This window comes from Garra rufa, chromosome 3 (genome assembly GCF_049309525.1).
Source record: "Garra rufa chromosome 3, GarRuf1.0, whole genome shotgun sequence".
Lineage (NCBI taxonomy): Eukaryota > Metazoa > Chordata > Actinopteri > Cypriniformes > Cyprinidae > Garra > Garra rufa.
Genome location: NC_133363.1, coordinates 12,343,807 through 12,366,017, shown reverse-complemented (window position 1 = coordinate 12,366,017; position 22,211 = coordinate 12,343,807). Strand labels below are relative to the sequence as shown.

The window sequence follows — 22,211 nt, the reverse complement described above, 5'->3', positions numbered from 1 at the left end:
TTTAAACTATCTTACATATACTGTTTTGTTTTCAAATTGAATAAATTGTTAGTTGTCTTCCTTCTTAATCTCCACCTTGTGAGGAACACCCAGAGAAACAAATCCCAAAAGTTTTCAAATCCACATTTTTCTTTTTTCATTCTTAACTCGGATATGTCGTTTCAAACTGTCCTCATTTCATCCCTTCAGCTTTTACCTTGCTGACTCTCTTCTCCTCAAATAGCTACACTGTGCCTTTAGGCAGCACTGATTCTGCTAGTTGCTCATGAGCTGGATCCAAGTCAGCTGACCCTGTTACTGAACCAGCCTGTTAGGTACATTTTCCAAAATATAATCTGTATGCTTTGTCTGGCTTCTGTTTTTGAGGATGGAAAAGGCTTCAGGGGAAAAAAAGTTTTCCATTCCAGACACTTGGTTGGTATTGAAGAACATTCTATAAAGGGGAAACATTCCATTATCCTTAGTTTCCTGCTAGGCAGCTCCTCTTGTAGATCTGTCTTGCAACTTAAAACGTGAGTTGGCATGGCTGGCGATGTAGACTTGTAGTATTTGATTAGTTTTTATGTATTTTTGAGCAGACTAAAAAGGGTAATAAACCAATTTAGAACCAACTTTCAAAATTAGGAGTATAGCTACAGTTAATAAGGCTGTAGATAAATTATTAATAGAGGCTGTTGGATAAATTATTTAGAAACAAAGCCTTTTTAACTATGTTTAGTCCTGTTTCACAATTTAGTAAGCTACCTTGCTGTCTAATGCTGACATACTGTGGTGTGGAAAGTGTTGGCCCCCTTAATGATTTTTTATTTTTTTGCATGTTTGTCACACTTTAATGTTTCAGATCATCAAACTATTTTGAATAATAATCAGAGATAACACAAGTAAACACAACATGCAGTTTTTAAATGAAGGTTTTTTTTATGAAGGGAAGGTTTATCACACCTGAGTTCAGTTTCTCTAACCACACCCAGGCCTGATTACTGCCACACCTGTTCGCAATCAAGAATCATTTAAATAGGACCTGCCCACAACATCTAAAGAACTGCAGGCCTCTCTTGCCTCAGTTAAGGTCAGTGTTCATGACTCCACCATAAGAAAGAGACTGGGCAAAAATGGCCTGCATGGCAGAGTTTGAGACGAAAACCGCTGCTGAGCAAAAAGAACATAAAGGCTTGTCTCAGTTTTGCTAAAACACATCTTGATGATCCCCAAGACTTTTTGGAAAATACTTTGTGGACTTATGAGACAAAAGTTGAACATTTTGGAAGGTGTGTGTCCCATTACATCTGGTGTAAAAGTAACACAGCATTTCAGAAAAAGAACATCATACCAACAGTAAAATATGGTGGTGGTAGTGTGATAGTCTGGGACTGTTTTGCTGCTTCTGGACCTGGAAGACTTGCTGTGATAAATGCAACCATGAATTCTGCTGTCTACCAAAAATCCTGAAGGACAATGTCCGGCCATCTGTTCGTGACCTCAAGCTGAAGTGAACTTGGGTTCTGCAGCAGGACAATGATCCAAAACACACCAGCAAATCCTCTGAATGGCTGAAGAAAAACAAAATAATGACTTAGGAGTAGCCTAGTCAAAGTCCTGACCTGAATCCTATTGAGATGCTGTGGCATGATCTTAAAAAGGCGGTTAATGCTTGAAAACCCTCCAATGTGGCTGAATTACAACAATTCTGTCAAGATGAGTGGGCCAAAATTCCTGCGCAGCGCTGTAACAGATTCATTGCAAGTTATCGCAAATGTTTGATTGCAGTTGTTGCTGCTAAGGGTGGCCCAACCAGTTATTAAGTCTAGGGGGCAAACACTTTTTACACAGGGCCATGTGGGTTTGGATTTTGTTTTCCCTTCATAATAAAACTTCACTCAAAAATGCATGTTGTGTTTACTTGTGTTATCTTTGATTAATATTTAAATTAGTTTGATGGTCTGAAACATTAAAGTGTGACAAACATGCAAAAAAACAAAACAAAAAAAAATCTGGAAGGGGGCCAACACTTTTTCACACCACTGTATAAAGGAACATTCTAAAAGTGCGGTCACATTTACCATCACACTGCAAATTTTTGGGGGTGAAATCTAGTCATTAAAATCAATGTGAGTGGATATTTTAAATGAAAGATTTTGCTTCGCAGTTTAATAGTTGATGACATGGATTTGAATCTTTGATCTATTTTTTGTATTCTCTTGGGTAGGAAGTGGTCAACCATGTTAGTCTGAAGTGATTTTTCAAAAAGAAAAACTGAAAAATAGGCAAGCACAGTGTACTCTATTAATATCCTATAACTACTTCGGCCTCTAGTTTTCAATTATTTGGGCTTCAGGCAATATTGAGCCCTGGAAATCCTCTATGCAAGCAAACTGTACCACTGCTGATATGTGTTCATAATGTCTTTTTACCAAACATCTCATTACAATGACAATTACAGAATTCTGAACATAATAGGATTTGTTATACAATTCCTAAGATGCTCTCAGTGGTTGTTATTACATTGCCATGCAATTGCTTGAGTGTTCAGGTGGTTGGCAACTTGGCAAGTGATTTTTAATTGGGTGTTAGGGTGTTCTAGGTGGTTACTAGATGGTTATTTACTCGTCCATGTCAAATGGGCCTACCTCCTATGATATTCTGGTCTCTAGATATGGCTTGGGTCTCTTATTACATGTACATCCATAAATTGTTAGCCAGATTGCTTAAAAAAGTAAAAGCACACATCTGCTTAACAAGCCATGTGATATTAGATTTCATTCATGTCTCTGGCTTAAATTGGATGAGTTATGCCCAGAAGTTCACTAATTAATTGCAGTGACTAATGATCACAAGTATTTTATTTATTTGCTTTGCATCTCTTACCTTGCTAAATATATTTGCCAACATATTCCATGTAAGCTTGATCACTGCAGAGAAGTGTAACAGTACCTGCAACCTAAAAAATCAAGGCATTATAGACTTTTGAGTGTGCCATAGACTCATCAAAGATCAGATTAATGTCTGCAGAAGTTGCTTCACCTCAAAAAGACAGAACGGCTTCAAAGGTGCCTCATTAATTCACTGGAACATTTTGTAATGAGCACCACAGAAGCATAGAAAATGCCTCATCACATTTCAGACCACATTTACCTCAAGGAGAGCTTTGATATGAGAGTAAAACTTCTAGCATCTTGCCAACAGAAAATCTGTTTGTGCTAAACTCCTTCGTTCAATATCAGTATGTCAGTCATATCAAGTGTTCTTGCATTCTTTCTGTGATTTATTTTGTTACTTGTCTGCGTAGGAATTCCTTGACCCTATTTAGGGGGGCTTCGGCTTCCCTGTCTTTCATCTAAGCCCCTGTAAAAGATCTGCGATTAACTCGGCTGTCATCGTTCCTAAAAATCTGTCATTATGTGATCACTCCTCAGGCTTGTTGAAAACAGCAGCAACAGTAAGCTATCTGAGGTTATTTCACACTAAATGCTCCCCATACCAGTCATTAAAAATGCTACAACGTTAAGTATTTTCGTTTCCTCTAGTCAAGACCATAGGCAATATAAGGCTCCGCACACAGCTGTCACAGATACACTATCCATTTATAGAGCTTTCATCCAAATGTTCTCCATTCCAGGGGCATCAAAACAAACATTTTGATGACCCAGAATGTATAAATCACTGCAGTTGAAGAGTTGTGATGTTAGATTAGCCTCAAATTGAGATGACATTTTAGATAATATTTGAATTATTTACAATACCATATTTGAGAATGTTGTGTTTTATAGGTGGCAGGGTTATTCCGGGATGCCAGCATTGGAAATGCCATCAACATCGCTGTCGTGCGCCTCATTCTGCTGGAAAATGATGAGGTAAGTGAAATAATAAAGCAGTCATGCAAACCCTTGCATTAAAAATACATGGCAGACAGTCTACAACATCATTGTTGCAAAACAGACCTGGTGCACTATGACCACGTACACACTGCAATGTTTTGTTGTTGATGGCTGCATTTAAATGTGGGATGAATCACCTAATTCAGTGGTCTGCAGCTGTCTTTGATTTAGGTTGGCAATCACTGTTCCTCACTTTTTGCTTTGGTGGCTTAATGTGAATATTCTCCAAATGTGTCATCACATGGAATTCTTAAGAGAGTAAGAAAAAACATTTAATGGTCCCATATTGTCAAAATCGAAATTTCCTGGCTTTTTTCATGATAACTGAGGTCTAGGGGCTATGTAACTACCATATGAGTTTCAAAACAGTCAATCCACAGTAAACTGCACACAGCCTGCTTAAAGTAGCTGATCATTTTCACGAGCCACTGTGACTTCCGCAAAGATGTGACGTCCAATCTACTCAGTCACCGCCTTCAGTCACCACCCCGAGCACCAATCACGTCCCACCCTCCTTTTGTCAAACCCAGACAGTATCGTGTCCGTAACTTTGCTAAGCAACAACAACACGAAAATAAGTCGAGAAAACCCTGTTCAGTCAATAGATGTCGAAACTACATCATTGCACAGGTTCAGAACAACGTGAATATAAGAGACCACTGGCACGTCAACTTCAGCCTCTTTCACACAGCGATTCCGGTAAATACACGGATAATGTGTCCCATGATTTGTTCCGGAATTGTTTGATTTGGTTCATTCACAGTTGTTTTCCGGAATCTGTGCTTGCTTTACACACAACCCATAAAGACATGTGACGTTTGGATGTGAGATGTAATGCGACGTGTACATTTCACTAAACTGAAACTAACCTGAACAAACTGTGCTTCAGTGCTGATAGTGAGGAGCTGGCTCTGCCCGATCGCCGCTTCATTCCACTTTGCACGTATTTTTTCATCGTGAAGAGTCGCATGATAACGTGCATCATCACTACAACACTGCCTTTATGGTTCTGGCTTTTGTTCACACAGCGCTCGTTCCCGTAATTTTCCAGAATCAGCGCGCATTGTGAAAGGGGCTTTACTAAAGCAACAGTTATGTAGCTTACTGCATTCGGTGTTTGAAAAAGAAAAATCATTAATGATCATTCTGAAATATCCTGTTGAGTATCAGCAGGCTAGGCTCTCTCTATGGCTCTGGGCTCGGCTAAAGCATACATGACCGTAGTTAACTGTGGTTGGCTTGGCTGTGCGTCACTCAGAAAACAACAGGCCAATCAGAAGAGAGGTTCATGAATATTAATTAGATGGGCCAAAATCGACCTGTTTTTGACAGAGCTCCTAAAAAAGGAGCTGTAAAAATATATTGAGATGGATTTTGGCACTTATACCGCAAATATATATTCTTAAGGACATCGACAACTAAAATAAACCTCCAGAAATGTGTACAATATGGGACCTTTAAAACACAAATCACACAAGATGTTATCTTTCATTAAGTTTAAGTGTGTTATGATTCTTACAAATGTGACTTAAATTTAAAGGGATAGTCCACCCAAAAATGAATGTAGGTAACTTTGTTTCTTCAGCAGAACTCAAACCATTGCAGTCTGCTAGCCATATAATTCCAGTGGATGGGCACCAGACCTTTAAAAGTAAAAAAAAACATGCACAGACAAATCCAAATTACACCCTGTGGCTCGTGACAATACTTTGATGTCCTAAGACACGAAACAATTGTTTTTTTGCGAGAAGCTGAACAGTATTTATATCCTTTATTACCTTTGATACACAGCCACGTCCAACTGTCATGAGCACGAGCTTATCATCTGGCTCGTTACATGTGTACGTGCTCTGGTGCAGTATACGCAAACACCGGAAGGGGAAATCGGTGAAGAGTCAACAGTCCTGGATGAGTTTGCGCAAGCAAACGTAATCTTTTAGCTTTAAATCAGTTTGAACAATCAGGATAAGTGCAAGTAATTACCATTTTGAATAGCCGCTATACCCACAATCTCTGTGCACTGTGTAAACAATGAGTGTCGTATACATGCAACAGATTGCTTCCGGCAGAGCGCGTACAACGCATGAGCAAATTTGACAAAGAGCATGCCAAAACGGACATGAGGCTATGTCTCTGCAATGCTTCAGCGTGTTCAAACCAAACTGTGTGTGTTATAATAACCATGACCTTGGGGTACTTGCATTTATGTTTTGGCACAGTGTCACTTAGTGGTCAGGATAGGGCTACATGATTAATCGCATGGGATATCCAATGCGCATCTAGTCAGTAAAGCCAGTCCTGTAATCAGTAGTGAACCTCCCCAATCGTTGAACGATACCCAATTTTTCCATGTCAGCCACTTTGAGTGTCGGCCATTTTGAATTTTGTAGTAAAATGCTGTATTTTCTGAACAAATTGCTGTATCCTAACGAAACTTTCTTCAGCACTATGCCCTGAAAGTACTCAAAAACTTTCATGGCAGCACCGCTTTGTGGTCAATAATTATAATGAAATTGAAAAAAATGCTAATAGCTTTAGATTAGTTTTGCCTATTATCATGCGACTGGTCTTGATAGTTTCCCTGGGTCATACTGAGAACATTGATTAATCAGCAACTTCTCTTTGAAAACCTGCTTTTCGAACTGCTTTTAACAAATCAACGAATTTGCTGAAATGATTCCAAATTGTATTTCTGCAGAGCTTTGATATATTTGCAACAAAATTTCTCTGTTATTTTCACTTCACGTTGACCACATCACATCAATTTGGTAATTGCCTCAACTATTGTCTAAAAGTGACAAACTATTAATATGTATCCATTATCCATTGATAATTACATCAATCACATCACATCAATTTGGTAACAGTACCACCTATTGGTCAAAAGTGATAAACCATTAATATAAAGCCATTAATAATGGAATTTTAAAAAAACAAGCTAATAGCTTATAAACAGTTTTGCCACTTGTCATGTGACTGGTTTTGTTTGATTCCTTGGATTTATTATATAATTGCATAATCAGCTGAACTTCCTGTCAGCCATTTTGATTTATGTTGAAAACCTACTTTCCTCCTAGAACAGTGGTTCCCAACTACTGCACATCTCTCTTGGTCTTGGAGTCTCTACTTGTCACAAGGACGGTCGGAGACGAGCGGATCCATTTGCAGCATTTTATTAGTACAGACAAACACACAGGCAGAATGGTCGGGGCGGGCAGCGAGAATCAAACACGAGTGGGAGTCCAGGAATCAAAACACGGGAAAACAAACACGGGAAGAAACGCTCAGAAATGCAGCCGGGCAATACAAGACTTCGCAAAGAGCTAGGTGTGAGAGTGGCTTATATGCAGTGTGTGTAAATGAACTGCAGGTGTGTGAGTGTGTGAATGAGCTGCAGGTGTGAGCAGTGATGAGTGCAGTGGCTTGTGGGGGATGAAGTCCATGATGAGTGGTGCAAGAGTACTGATAACGGAGGCTCAATCGTGACAGAGCCCCCCACCTAAGAGCGGCTTCCAGACGCTCCAAATACCTGTGACAGTTCGGGAGCGTGATGGAGTGGGCCTGGCACAGAGGCATGAATGGCGGCCCCGGTCCATGTGCAGGTGGAGAACCAGGAGACTGAGGCGGCGCCGACAGAGGGAGAAGCCATGGTGGAGGAAGGGTTGGCTCCTTCATGGGGCCGACCGACGGAGGTGGAGCCGGTGGAGCCCGAGGCGGAACCGGAGAGTCGATGGTCATGGGTGACACCGAGGATCCGGAGGGCCAAGGCGGACCCCAAGGCTCTGGCTAACAAGTCGGAGATGGAGGTCCGGAGGTACGCGGCGGAGCCGGAGCGACAGAGGACCGAGACTGTGCCCGCGGGAGGGAGGAGGTCCACAGAGCCGGTAGGACGGAGTGACGAGGCGCAGCCGGAGGAGTAGAGTCCAGAGGCGAAGGTGGGGCGACGACTGACCAGGGCGGAGCCAGAGGGACGATGGAGGCCGGTGGAGCTGGTGGACCGACGGCGGAGACGAGGGAGCAGAGAGCCGGGGTGGAGCCGCAGGGTCGGAGGGCCGAGGCGGAGTCCAGGACTCTGAGGCTGGAGGCGATGGTGAGGGATCCTCCAGCCAGGGCACCGATGGAGACTGGCAGTCCCACGGCAAGTCCTCTGCACCGAAGGTGGGTTGAAGGTGAGCAGAGGGACTGTCAGGAGACAGAGGTGGTAGGACTGGGGCAGTAGGGAGGGTGGGTGGGAAACTCGACAGTCCATACATGGCCTCCGTGGCCAGAACGGGGAAAATATACAGTCCACAAATGGCCTCCGTGGCCTGAACAGGACAGACAGGAATCTCAGGACGGCTGGACGGAACCAGCGGAGGCTCTGGAAGGCTGGGCGGAACCAGCGGAGGCTCTGGAAGGCTGGGCGGTACCAGTGGAGGCTCTGGAAGGCTGGGCGGAACCAGCGGAGGCTCTGGAAGGTTGGGCGGAACCAGCGGAGGCTCTGCAAGGCTGGGCGGAACCAGCGGAGGCTCTGGAAGGCTGGGCGGAACCAGCGGAGGCTCTGGAAGGCTGGGCGGTACCAGCGGAGGCTCTGGAAGGCTGGGCGGTACCAGCGGAGGCTCTGGAAGGCTGGGCGGAACCAGCGGAGGCTCTGGAAGGCTGGGCGGTACCAGCGGAGGCTCTGGAAGGCTGGGCGGAACCAGCGGAGGCTCTGGAAGGCTGGGCGGAGCCAGCAGAGACTCTGGACGGCCGGGCGGAACCAGCAGAGACTCTGGACGGCCGGGCGGAACCAGCGGAGACCCTGAACGGCCGGGCGGAACCAGCGGAGACCCTGGTCGGCCGGGCTGAATCGGCGGAGACTCTGGGAGGCTGGACGGAGCCATCTTGGCCGGGGACTCAGGGTTGGCGGCCATCTTGGCCGGGAACTCAGGAACGGCGGCCTTCTTGGCCGGGAGCTCAGGAACGGCGGCCATCTTGGCCGGGGACTCAGGGACGGCGGCCATCTTGGCCGGAGACTCAGGAACATCGGCGGCCATCTTGTGTGCAGACTCTGGCGTGGCAGCCATCTTGCGTAGTGGCTCTGAGCTGGATTTTACTGTGGGAACATTGTTGTCCTCTTCTTTGATTCCCACAGTAAAAGGAGAGCCACTTATTTGCAGAGCAATGTCAATATAATATTGCAAAGTCCAGTTAGGTTCAAACATGGGCATGAGTGAAGCCAATGGCTCTAAGAGTCCTCCACGGAAGAAAATCATCAGGCATGCCTCATCCATAGTAGACTGATTAGCCAATTCGATAAAGTCCATTGCATACTCCTCAACAGACCGCTCACCTTGTTTGAGACGCATGATCTGTACTGTTGAATTCGTGCTGGAACCGGATGACACCATACTAGCTGCTGGATCCTTGTAGAGGCGAAGTCTTCTGTCACAAGGACGGTCAGAGACAAGCGGATCCATTTGCAGCATTTTATTAGTACAGACAAACACACAGGGGCAGGCAGAAATCGAAGTCAAACACAGGCAGAATGGTCGGGACGGACAGCGAGAATCAAACACGAGTGGGAGTCCAGGAATCAAAACACGGGAAAACAAACACGGGAAGAAATGCTCAGAAATGCAGCCGGGGCAATACAAGACTTCGCAAAGAGCTTGGTGTGAGAGTGGCTTATATGCAGTGTGTGTAAATGAACTGCAGGTGTGTGAGTGTGTGAATGAGCTGCAGGTGTGAGCAGTGATGAGTGCAGTGGCTTGTGGGGGATGAAGTCCATGATGAGTGGTGCAAGAGTACTGATCTGATAAGGAGGCTCAATCGTGACACTACTAATGAGCTGATGGTCTGAATCAGGTGTGTTTGATTAAGGACATGCGGTGTTGGGGGTCCTCCAGGAACGTGGTTGGGAACCACTGTCCTAGAAGTCCAATTTTCACCAAATTCACCTCAAATCATCGTCAGACCATGACGGCAAAAAGTTACAGATTTTGTTTTGATATACAAAATGGTTTTTCATTTGCCACATCAACGAATGGCAATTTGATAGTGCCAAACTGCATCTGAGGCTGAATCTCTTCAAACCTTTGACATACTGAAAAACAAATTCACTGACCATACCACATCAATTCACATCAATAATAATAATTGCAATTAAATAATATTCCTCACTCTCTCATTCCAGTATGTAAGCCTTATTCATGTGTACCTTAGGTTGCAGAGTTGCTCCTGAAATTTGTTTATTGACAGTAATAATCATAGAAATTGTTTGTATTCATGGCTGCAATCAAGAAACATAAATAAGAACAGTATATGTCATTGAGTTTTAGTTTCTTATGCCCAGAGCAATATTAGCAACTTGGTGAAGAAATACAGACTTGGAAAAAGTGATTTGCTTCCTCCACATCTGGAGAACAGAGACATGCATCTGTGAACAGAGACTCTTCGACATCTTTGATGTGCTTTTAAGTACGTAATTAAAACTAGTTATTCAGTGTGTTTCTTTCAGACATTATATAAATATGGTTGTCACTCGTGTAAATAACCAAACTCTTCGTCTGCAAAGAAGGATTAAACTCAGTAGAAGAGTGACAACAGTTGTAGCTGTTCAGTGTGAATCTGTGGAACTCTCTATCTGTGGAAATTGTAACTAGAATTTTATCAAGGAATGTTGTTTGTGGTATCTTTAGCCCCTTTTAACACTTTAAGGTACAGAGATTCAGCATCAATTTATTTCACACGCTTCTCATTTATGGCCCTCAAGGTCCACTTTCCTGCAGAGTTTAGCTCTAACCTTGATCAAACTTACCTGCCTGTAGCTTTCTGTTAATCCCAAAGACCTTGATTAGCTTGCTCAGTTGTGTTTGATTACGCTTGGAGCTGCCGGAAACTCTGCCAGGCAGTGGTCCTTGAGGGCCAGAGTTGAGAACCTCTGCAGATTAGTTCACCCAAAAATGAAAATGATTTATCCTAATGCAATTCTAATCTCATAGGATTGGACTTTTATTCACATAATAAACACTGATTATGCCCATGCATAGAAAACATCAAACATCATTCTTGCATGCTACACAAGCACGTTTGAGCTTCCACAAAATGAATGAGATTTATTATCATGCATCATGCAAGCACAGTTAAGCTTCTGTTTACCATGTTTGATGTGCTATATGTGTGTGTTGATCAATATTTTTATGTCAGTCTGTTAATCCTACACTGCCTTGCGAAAGGCACTTTTTTTTTTACCACATCAGTCTACAGGAATAAGTACATTGCATAAGTATTCATGCCCTTAATATTTATCTGAAGCACCTTTACAGCCTCAGGTCTTTTTAGGTATAATGCAACAAGATTTGCACATTAACATTTGCCAATTATCTGCCATTCTTCTCCTTATCTCTTCACATCTTAATCTCTGTCAACTTGGATGGGGTCTGGCAGGCATTTTCAGGTTTTCCAGAAATGCCCAGGCTCTGGATGGGCCACTCAAGGACATTCACAGACTTGCTGTGTGCTTAGGGTCATTGTCCTGTTGAAAGGTGAACCTTCTGCCAGTCTGTGGTTCTTAATGCTCTGGACTGGGTTTAAGCCTATCAAAATATTTTGGTGCATTGTGCTTTTCTTCCACTCTGACGAGTACCTCAGTCCCTGCCACTAAACAACAGCCCCACACCATTAGGCTGCTACCAGCACACTTTACTTTTGGGATTGTACTTTGCAGGTGATGAGCAGTGCCTGGTTTCCTTCAAATGTGATGCTTGGAATTGAGATTCATCAGACCACAGAATCTTGTTTCTCACAGTCTGAGGGTCCTTTAGGCTTAGGTTTTCATGTATCGTCACACCACCATAAAACCCAGATCGGTGGAGCGTTGCAGTGATGTTTGTCCTTCTGAAAGTTTCTCCCATCTACATATATGATCATTGAGCTGAACTAGAGTGACCATCATGTTCTTGGTCACCACTCTAGCCAAAGTCCTTCTCCATCAATTGCTCAGTTTGGCCAGGAGGCCAGCTCTTGTTTGTTTCAAATTTATTACATTAAGGGTAACAGAGACTACATGCTTCTGTGAACCTTCAATGTTTTCAATGTTTTTCAACCTTCATTTTTTTCTGAACTCTTCCCCAGATGTGTGGCATGATGCAGTCCTGTTTTTGTTTTTTTTTTACCACAGGGCTTGGCTTTTGCTCTGATATTCATTTTAAGCTGTTCAATATTTTAATGAGATGTGTGTGCCTTTCCAAATCATATTTATTTAATTTAATTTGCTACATAACTTCACACTGTAAGTGTAGTAACATCTACAAGCAACATGAATGCCTCTGAGCTAAATTTAAACTGTCCCAGAATGAATACTTATGAAATTAAATCATTTAGGTTTTTAATTTTTAATAAATTATTAAAGATGTTAAAAACATGTTTACTTTGCCATTATAGAGTGTAAATTGATTTTTTGGAAAAAAGTAATTTAAAGCAGTTTAACATAAGGCAGCAACATACAGTAATAAAATGTGAAAAAAATGAAGGGGTATGAACACTTTCACAAGGCACTGTATATACAGTATAGTGATTGTGTCTCAGAAGAGCTGTGGTTTCAGTAAACTGCGTCATTGAACTATGTTGGACAATCATTTGCTATCATATTTTGCTATGACGGAAACAATAATTTGATGTCAGTGCTTTTGGGAGAAGTAGCCAAGGAGTGAAATGCCATGTGCTCAAGTACGCCTTCTGAAAATAAGCACACAATTATCTATTTGCAGTCTGGGTTAGCTGAGGCTGTAAAATCTACAAATCACCAAATATAGAAAGCTCTTCATACATACAAATTTTACATATTGCAATCTTCCCATTTCATGTATTTGATTCTTTCATCTGTTATCAGGAGGATTTGAAAATCACCCATCATGCAGACAACAGCCTGAATAGCTTCTGTAAGTGGCAGAAGGGCATCAATATGAAGAATGATGATCATCCAGTCCATCATGATGTGGCAGTCCTGATTACTAGGTACACATGGCATAATGAAAACCAATTTCACATTGCTTTACATATATATAATACATGTGTTAACCATTTTCTATGACACAGGAAAGACATTTGTGCAGCCATCAATAAGCCTTGTGAGACACTGGGACTGTCTCATGTAGCTGGAATGTGCCAACCTCACCGCAGCTGCAGCATCAATGAAGACACAGGCCTGCCCTTGGCATTTACAATCGCACATGAACTTGGCCACAAGTAAGTCCTATGACACAGATTGTATATACTGTAGAGCCAGTCTGGGTTTTTAAATGTTTCAAGTTTATATTCATAAGTTAACCATTACTTTTTGAAATATTTTGTATATTATGTGTATTATCCTTTTTTTTTTTAATTACCCATTTTAGTTGAAATGTATTTATATTTATAGATTTTGTTTTACAAACAAATATTTTTTTACAAAACCCATTCAGGCATTAGATCTTTAGATCAAAAGGTTTGTGGGAACACAACAAGCACAAATTCACTCAAAGGTCCAGACATTCGACTGTTCTGTACACATTTCAAGAGCACTCTTTCCTTAATGTTTACTGTTTAAATGTTTGGGGCCGGTAAGATTTTTGATCTTTGATCTGAAGGTTTTTGAAAGAAGTATCTTATGCCCACCAAGGCTATTTATGTGATCGAAAATAAGGTAAAATTTTTTTTAAAATAACTGTTTCCTGTTTGAATATATTTTTGCCATATTATCAATTCTTGTGATGACAAAGCATCCATTTCTCCAGGCTTTAGTGTCACGTGATCCTCCCTGAAATCATTCAAATATAGTGATTTGGTGTTCATGGAACATTTCAAATTATTATCATCGAAAATGTTTTTGTTGAAAACCATGCAACATTTGCAACAAAAGGTAAAAAAAAGTAAAAGCCTTTCCTGTCACTTTTAATCAATTGAATGCATCTTTCTGAATAAAAATATTAATTTCTTTTAAAAATCCTTTTGAATGTTAATAATGTAATGTTTAAAAAGCCAAGTGTACTTAATCTCTGGTTTAGAAACAATACACAACAAAACTGACACCTCTGTTTTTTTTTCCTTTATCAAACTTTGAAAGAAATACAGATTCCTTCCTCAGCTAAAACTAGACACACTGTTGCATATGCAAATTGCTCATTTTGTGTTGCTCTCAAAGCCAAGGTGTCTGTGATGAAACATGCATTAGTTCTGTGCAGTTAACAGTCCAGTAACACACTCTTTACTGGAGGCAGTATGAGGCCATCGCACTGAATATTCTCTCTCATTATTCTTCAGTAGAAAGCTAAACCGGCTTCTTTTTGACACGAGACTTGTGGAGAAGGGTACTCTTTCTGGTACCAATTATGACTAGAAAGTTTTTTGCCAGCATCTCTCCGGCTATATTTCATTCAGATCTGTGTGATTCATTGTGTATAGTTCCCTTCAAGATAGTGTGACATAGTTAAGAAGTCAGTGTTTGTTCCAGACCATTATGCAAATGAAGGTGGTCTGAATGTGACTTGTGAAGCCTAATGGATGCTTAGTAGTGCAGAAATGGGGATTTTTTTTTTGCTTCACAGGAGCGTATTCTTAAATAACAGTCTGTTTGTTAGATGCCGTATTAAGAGTCTTACTAAGACTTCGAGTTTGTTTGATCTCGTGCCATTTGCTCTGCCGCACATGCCTTTTATAAATGTTTGTGGTCACACCACATAGAAATATAAACAGTGATATCATGATAAACAGTCAAGCACAGCGTGACTCAAAAAAGGCAGCTTGACAGCTCAGTGAGGGTCTCTAGTGAGCTGTGTTTCTTCTAGACTGCTATAGCTGAGACAGCAGTCTTTGTAATATATTTAAAAATCTGAATTTCTCCCATGTATATTTTAAGAAATATTCAAAACAAGCTCCATCAACAGCATCCGTGACATGCTGTCTAAACAGAAAGTTAGTTCAACTTCAGTTTTTAAAAATATGTGAATAGTAATGCACTTACAATGCATGTCTATGGAACAAGCTGTGGTTTAAACCAGAAAAGTGAAGTTAATATTTTTGTTCAAAATTAAGTTAATTTGCACCCAAATGTGCACATTTCTATATGAATAAACTGTACTGTATGTGTTAGCAATTTAATTTCTGAGTGGAATTTGCTCCATGCAAAGTTAACAGCAACACATATTTATTTTGCCTTGTCATTGCTACACATAACATGTAGTAATAACAGTAAATTAAGCATAATTATAATCACCTTTAATCCAAACCCTAACCCACTTGTTGTTAATATTAAGCAGTATTTATTTGTGTAATTACAATGTAACAAGGACACTGCAAAATTAACTATAACCAGGTTAACCTGTGGGAGCTTTTTCGCAAAATACGTACCAGTAAGTACATATCAATGCTGTTTCCAACAGAAATTAACACTAGAGGCGGGCAATTGTAGTCGTTTTCATACACAGTTATGATTACAGCTCCGTATGTTCACTTTCCGGATGTAACAAGCTTGCTAGCTCCGCTGGTACGGAATTGGATTTAGGATGTGGAATCCTTGGGTACGAATCCCATGAAAAACATGACTCATGATGAAAGAGCTAAAAGATGAGAGATCTAAAAACAAGCTAAAACAGTATGCTTGAGATTGCGTTTTTATGTCACATTCGCTTTTGTTCATACTATCGGTAGATTTAGGTGTAGTGCAGATGGTATATGCTATTTTAATAGTTATAGCACTACTTAACGGACATTTCAAGTCAGAACTGCAGTGACACATACTGTACAAAACCAACGTCACATAAAATGTACCATATGTACGTTCATCTGTTCCAGGGGAAACACCAAACACTCTTTTAGCGCCACTCAGTGGACATTTCCCATCGAATATGTCACAAAATGTACATGGCGGTATGTATTTCGCGTCTTGAGAAAAGGGTATGTTTTCATCATGAGAATAGGTTGGTGAAAGCTGCAGTGTTTATTATGTTTTTTTGGTACTGGTGAGCTGCAGTTCATTGAGGGAAACATGGATCCCATTATGTACTGTACATTCTGAAGCATGATGCCTTCCCTCCAGGCACTTTGACATTTGGACAAGTTCACTTAGGGTGTACTCACTTTTGTTGCCAGCTCTTTTGACAATAATGGCTGTATGTTGAGCAATTTTCAGGGGAAATAAATAAATCTATACTGCTATACAATCTGCGCATTGACTACTCTAAAATATATCCAAGTTTCATTTCTATAGTATTGTCCCTTGAGAAGATATACTAAAATGGTTGTTGAAATGTGAGGGGTGTACTCACTTTTGTGAGATACTGTATATCTCTAGTTTTAACATTATTTGTTCTTCAGACATTCCTCTTTAAAAGAAAATAAGTATCATGTTTTTTTTTTTTTTTTCAAATCGACCCACTTTTTTAAGATCTAAAAGGAAATTAAAATATCTTTAATACTTTTTGAGTTACAGGCATGCAAACTTCGGAGAAAAACTTGGCCAATGGTCACCACTGGCACATAGTGCTACAAAGATTGCTAAGGTCAACAGATTTGACTAATAGAACTACCAATCTCTGTGTAAAAATAACATGATGCTGCCATCTTTCTGAAGTCATTTTTACTCCCTGTAACTGGACTCTAAATCTCAGGTGAAAATTGCCATTTTGACCTCTCTCTACAAAATAGTGGATTACTCAGTAAATATTCATCCATGACATTTAATATTTTGGCTTTCATCACTACACGCCTTATCTTTCCTCATAAAAAATATTAGCAAACATCAAACATTTGAGCCAGGGAAGTTTTTGAAATTTGGTTGATTTGACACAGAATGACCCTAGATACTTGTGAGGACATGCAGGGACAAGGACATAGTGATCAAAATGTAAAATTAAGTTTTTACATTCAGTTAAGGTATTAAGATAAATGTAAATATATTCTAGTTTTACTTTCTTGCTTAACCACTACCTCTGCCAAAATGTTTATAGTCACAGATTGAATTACCAACTTTTAAGCCAATGTGAAATACGCTTTTAGCAATTCAGGCCAGCAGTGTTTTCTCACCCCCTCTTTCTGATTTGCTCTTATGCCACAGCTTTGGGATTCAGCATGATGGGACCGGCAATGACTGTGAACCCATTGGGAAAAGACCTTTCGTCATGTCTCCACAGCTCCTGTATGGAACCTCTCCACCCAACTGGTCACGCTGCAGCCGTGAATACATCACACGCTTCCTCGAGTGAGTAAAAAACAATGTTCTTTTTTTGTTTTGTTTTGTTTTGTTTTGTTTTGTTAAAACAGTCACTTATAAAAAGTAAAGAGATGACAGGAAATGCTGTAGAGCAGGGGTGTCCAGACCTGCTCCTGAAGGGCCAATGTCCTGCAGAGTTTAGTTTCAACCAGCTCAAACAAACTTATCTGGAAGTTTCTTGTGAGTCTGAAGACCTTGTTTAGCTGGTTAATTTGTCTTTAATAACAGTTGGAGCTAAACTATGGAGGACAGTGGACTAGGTTTGGACATCATCAGTATAGAGAAAATAAAAAAAAAATTGCAAAATGTCATGAAATTATTTGTAAATTCTGTATTCTATATTTTTCTAGCTATGCTTAGTAGAGATAGAAGAGCTCAATATGTGCTAACTGCTAGCTCGGCCACATCTTTCATTTTTCATTTTGTTTTGTTTTTTAAATAGTTTTTACCATGAAATCCATTCTTATTTGGCTGTTTTAGCTAAGTTGTGGAATGAATAACTTTTTCATAAGATGTACTTATGGCCAATTTTGTCTGATGGCACAAATTGGTGTAATCTTTGTACTCTGTGATTTTTACGCTTAAGGGAAGTTAATGGAGTTCATTTGGAAAGCTTTTTGGCAGCAACTGCCACTAGGCGCTTTATCAGTGTTTTACCCTCTCAACAAGCTGGCGCTGTCCTTCTTGACCTTTGCATGTGTGTGTTGCCAAAGGCAATGTGAATGGCTGAGATTTCCCAAGAACGAACAAGGCTGTGTTGATTCCTCTGTCATAGTTACACTAGTTTTGTTGCCCGCCATATGGAGCACATTAGACAAGGCTTGCCTGCTGCAGCTTGACCTGAAATGGGGGGAAATGTTTAACACAACTGGCAGTGCCCAAAGACAGGATGGGGCTATGTTACAATATCTAGGCCAAGCGGATCCATCAGGAACTGGGTAATTAGTTTATCTTTATTCCTTTGAGGTAGTGTTGTCACGGTACCAAAATTTCAGTATTCGGTACCAATACCAGTGAAAATCCACGGTTCTCGGTACCAATTTCGGTACCAAAGTAAAACACAATTAAATTAATTGAACAACACAATTTTTTTATTAATAAAGTTAAAGAAAAATAAAATGTGCAAAAACCAATGTCATTCATTATACTTATCTAAATTTAGTTTCAGGTTTTTCCAAGTAATAAAAGTATTTCAAGGATTGTAAACATTTTAATTATTAAATAACAACTAAATAAATTACAGGCATTCAAAAATTGTACACAAGCTTCATCCAAAAGTTTGTTTCTGCTGCTTATAAAAACATCTGTAACTGTTGTCTTGTTTAGAGTTTGCTGGGGTGTTTCATGATCTTCCTCAATCTGCAGCTGTAAAAAGAAAATATAATACATTTAAGTAAAGCAGTGGGCTATGTCTGACCAGATGCAACATTAGATCATTGACACCAGCAAAAATATTAATTTTCAGTAAATAACAAACCTCAGCTTTTATAATAAATTTAGATAAGATTACATATATTAGCTGTCTATCACAGATAGAAAATGCAGTATTGAAAACTCTTTACAAAACGATTTCATTTGTTAGACAACATGACCTTACAAAAAAAAACAGTAGTTATATGGCAATTATTCTTCTTAAGGTTAGGCTCATTTCAACATTTACTAATCCATAAAATCATGTTAAACTGTTAAACATGAACAAACATGAATGATCATGTGTTTGTATTGAATAACATTTTGAATTAATGTTGTAAAAATATATTGTTCACTTAAGTTTGTTAGATAATGCATGAATTTGATCTTATTGTAAAGTATGACAAAACTAAACTGGAGATCAAACGTGTTTTATTTGACTGTACTTTTATTTAATCCAAACTGCGTTCATATTTAATAATAAAAAGCTTTATGAACCTGCTAGAGTTATCCAGCCAAGAATAAGAACGTTTTCTGACAGACTGATATTAAGCATAATATTAAGACAGACGTTGTTAACGATGCATTTGTACATTCTTTAACACACATATTTTGGATAAACAGGCCTTTTGTGTGTATAAGTAGTACATATATCATGTATTTCTTTTTTCTTTTATCCTAATAAAAATTATGGGAGCGTTAAATAGCCCAAAATCGTCCCAAAGCCCAGCATATTAGCGTTAGCCGCTTATGCTAACGATTAACAACATTACAATTCGACATTCAAATTAAAATATGCAATAATGTTCTTAACAGAAGCTCGAAATATCAAATTAAATTGAAACATACCTTACTTGAACTCTTTCATTTGATCCTGCAGTCGGTCTTCACTGTGTTTTGTTCAGTTTGATGCGTTTCCTTCTTTTGAGAGAACCTAGACGATCTATGATGTTCGCCTTCAGCCGAGAATCGAAAATGTTTGTAGCATGCCTGGCTCTTCCTTGTCAACAAGTGGATTCAGAGCGACCGCATCAGCAGCAGCGCCGAGGAGAGCGCAACTGCGCAGTGCGCACCTTTTAGATAGCGCGTCAAGAACCGGGTCGACCGGATAGTCGGTACCACCGGTACTAAAGAAAACCTGGAACCGTAACATTTAATTTTTTTTAGTACCGACTTGGTACCGAAGTACCGGGACTTTTGACAACACTACTTTGAGGTTTCAATTGTTTAGGCCTACCCTTACACCATTAGTCTATCTGTGTTTTAAACTCTTGGGCAGATGAGAGTCATTTCTTTGTATACGTCTCTGATATCATATGTCAGGTTTGTGTTTTGTCAAATTTCACTTGTGCTTTTCACCTTTTAAATTTTCATTAAATTTTTTAATTTGAATCAGGGCAGTAAAGAGGATGCATAAATGCATAAATTTAAGGGAGTAGAATTCAAATAAATGCATAAGACTATACTTTTTAAATGTAAATTTGTAGACAATTTGTAGGCCTTATGCACTGAACATTTTATTTCCTAAAAAGCCATTATCTGTGTTAAATTCATTAATTCCCCTTCTTGTCATTCCAGTTCGAATTCTGCATCTGTTAGTCCCTTTCAGTTAATGTCTTCAGACTTTTGGAAGGGCCTGTAAATGTTTTTGGCTTTTAGATCTAAAACGTAGAACATACACCGCCGCTTAGCCTGGTTGTTTTTTAAATATGGAATGTGTTACAGAGAGTTTGAGAGAAGGACCATGTGGTTTGGGAGGCAGATGGCATGTGTCCAGAAAGGACCTCTCCTTGTTGTCTGAACAGTTTAGTCTTAATCAACCAGACCAAAACAATTGTGGGCTTTTAAAGGGATATTAGCAGCAGCATGTATCCAATTTCCCCCAGTGTCATTTCTAGCTGCTGAGCGTTTTTCTGTTTAATTATTTGCGGTACATTGCAAAAACTGCTTTGACTTGGAGATTGTTGCTTAGAATTTTAAGTCCATTCTGTACCACAATTGCATGGTTATATTTTGGCTGAAAGGTTTCCTTATATAGTTGAGTTGTTTTTTCTTGTACTTCATGGAATGGCCTGGAAAGGAAACTAAAGACATATTTAGTATTGCTAACTTTCCCTAAATGCCTAGATTTTTTGTGAGCATTTTCATCAATCTGCACTACAGGTTGTGAGGGCTTATGTACAGGGGTTTATTAAGGATTTGTTATGTGGTGGGGGTTCTATGGTGTAGGACTATATACTCATCCGTTTTCTATCAGCTATGCCATATAAATCTGCATGTTTTTTTATATTTAATCCAAGGGAATTCTTACATTTGTTCTATACACTCATTTACAATAATATGCTTGTTGTTATGTATACGTTATCAAATTAAATAATTCACACTGAAAAATACAACTACATTAAATAATGTTATGAGATTGTTTTAAATTTTTTTTTTTTTTGGAAAAAAAAAACAAATAAGAAATGACGTGGGGAAATTATACATTTAAGCAAAATTAAAACTCCTGTAGGTGACGGCAAATGAGCGTCTAATGAGTGAGTCATTGAGTCGTTCATTTAAACGATTCATTCAAACAGATGATTTATCAGATGTTTATGCATGGGCTAATTAAACTTTAACTCAACCAATTCGTTGAAAACACATATTTAGCAATGAATTGGCTAGTTGCTGCGAGATGCACTTTGGTTCTGCTGTGTCTTTCTTTGGAATTATTATCACTACTAAAATAGAACAAAAGTGACTAAATGTAAGTGACCTACTACTATTCTACTTGCTTATTGAATTCTTATTTGAACTATTGAAAAGTTGTGATGGAGAAAATGTTGTGTGATGTTGCCTAACTAACTGTATTTGAAGCATAAAAACTGTCCACTTTGAATTTATTAAAGGATGCGTGAGCCTTGACTCAGCAGCACAACCTTACCGTCAATACATGCATTATATAGGATAGCTATATTCACTATTCACTATTTACTCTAAATTTACATTTACATTTACATTTACATTTATTCATTTAGCCGACGCTTTTATCCAAAGCGACTTACAATTGGGAATACAACAAGTGATTCAGAGGAGGCAGATCAACATAGGAAGTGTTCAAAAATACCATATATCAGGCGTTGTTAGAAGAGTGCAGGCTAGAAGAGAAGATCAAGAAAGAGAGGAAAAACAGGCTAGAAGGGAGGATTTTTTTTTTTTTTTTTTTTTTATTGAGTCAGATAGTGTCGAAAAAGATGGGTTTTCAGCAGTCGTTTGAAAGCTGTTAAGGAGTCTGCATTCCGGATAGGGGTGGGAAGATCATTCCACCAGGCAGGGACATTGAACGAGAATGTTCTGGACAGTGATTTAATACCTCTCTGTGGTGGTACAATGAGGCGTCTTTCACTAGAGGATCTCAGTCTTCTGGAAGGAGTGTAGATGTGTAGTAGTGAATGGAGGTAGGCAGGTGATGATCCGGTGGCTGTCCTATATGCCAGCATCAGTGTCTTGAATTTGATGCGTGCTGTAACCGGTAGCCAGTGCAGGGATATGAAGAGAGGTGTGACATGGGCCTTTTTGGGCTCGTTGAAGACCAGTCGTGCTGCTGCATTCTGAATCATTTGTAGAGGCTTGATTGTACATGCTGGAAGACCAGCTAAAAGAGCATTGCAGTAGTCCAGCCTGGAAATGACCAGGGCCTGGACGAGGAGTTGTGTAGCATGCTCTGTTAGGAAGGG

General features: G+C 39.7%; 1 protein-coding gene across 1 annotated transcript in view; it reads left to right on the top strand.

Moving 5' to 3' along the window:
- Positions 1 to 22,211, top strand: part of adamts7 (a disintegrin-like and metallopeptidase (reprolysin type) with thrombospondin type 1 motif, 7) — a 96,062-nt gene that overhangs the window by 10,091 nt on the left and 63,760 nt on the right. Inside the window, 4 exon segments of the mRNA XM_073835709.1 lie at positions 3,768 to 3,851; positions 12,727 to 12,851; positions 12,933 to 13,082; positions 16,927 to 17,070. Coding sequence (XP_073691810.1) covers positions 3,768 to 3,851; positions 12,727 to 12,851; positions 12,933 to 13,082; positions 16,927 to 17,070 — 503 coding nt within the window.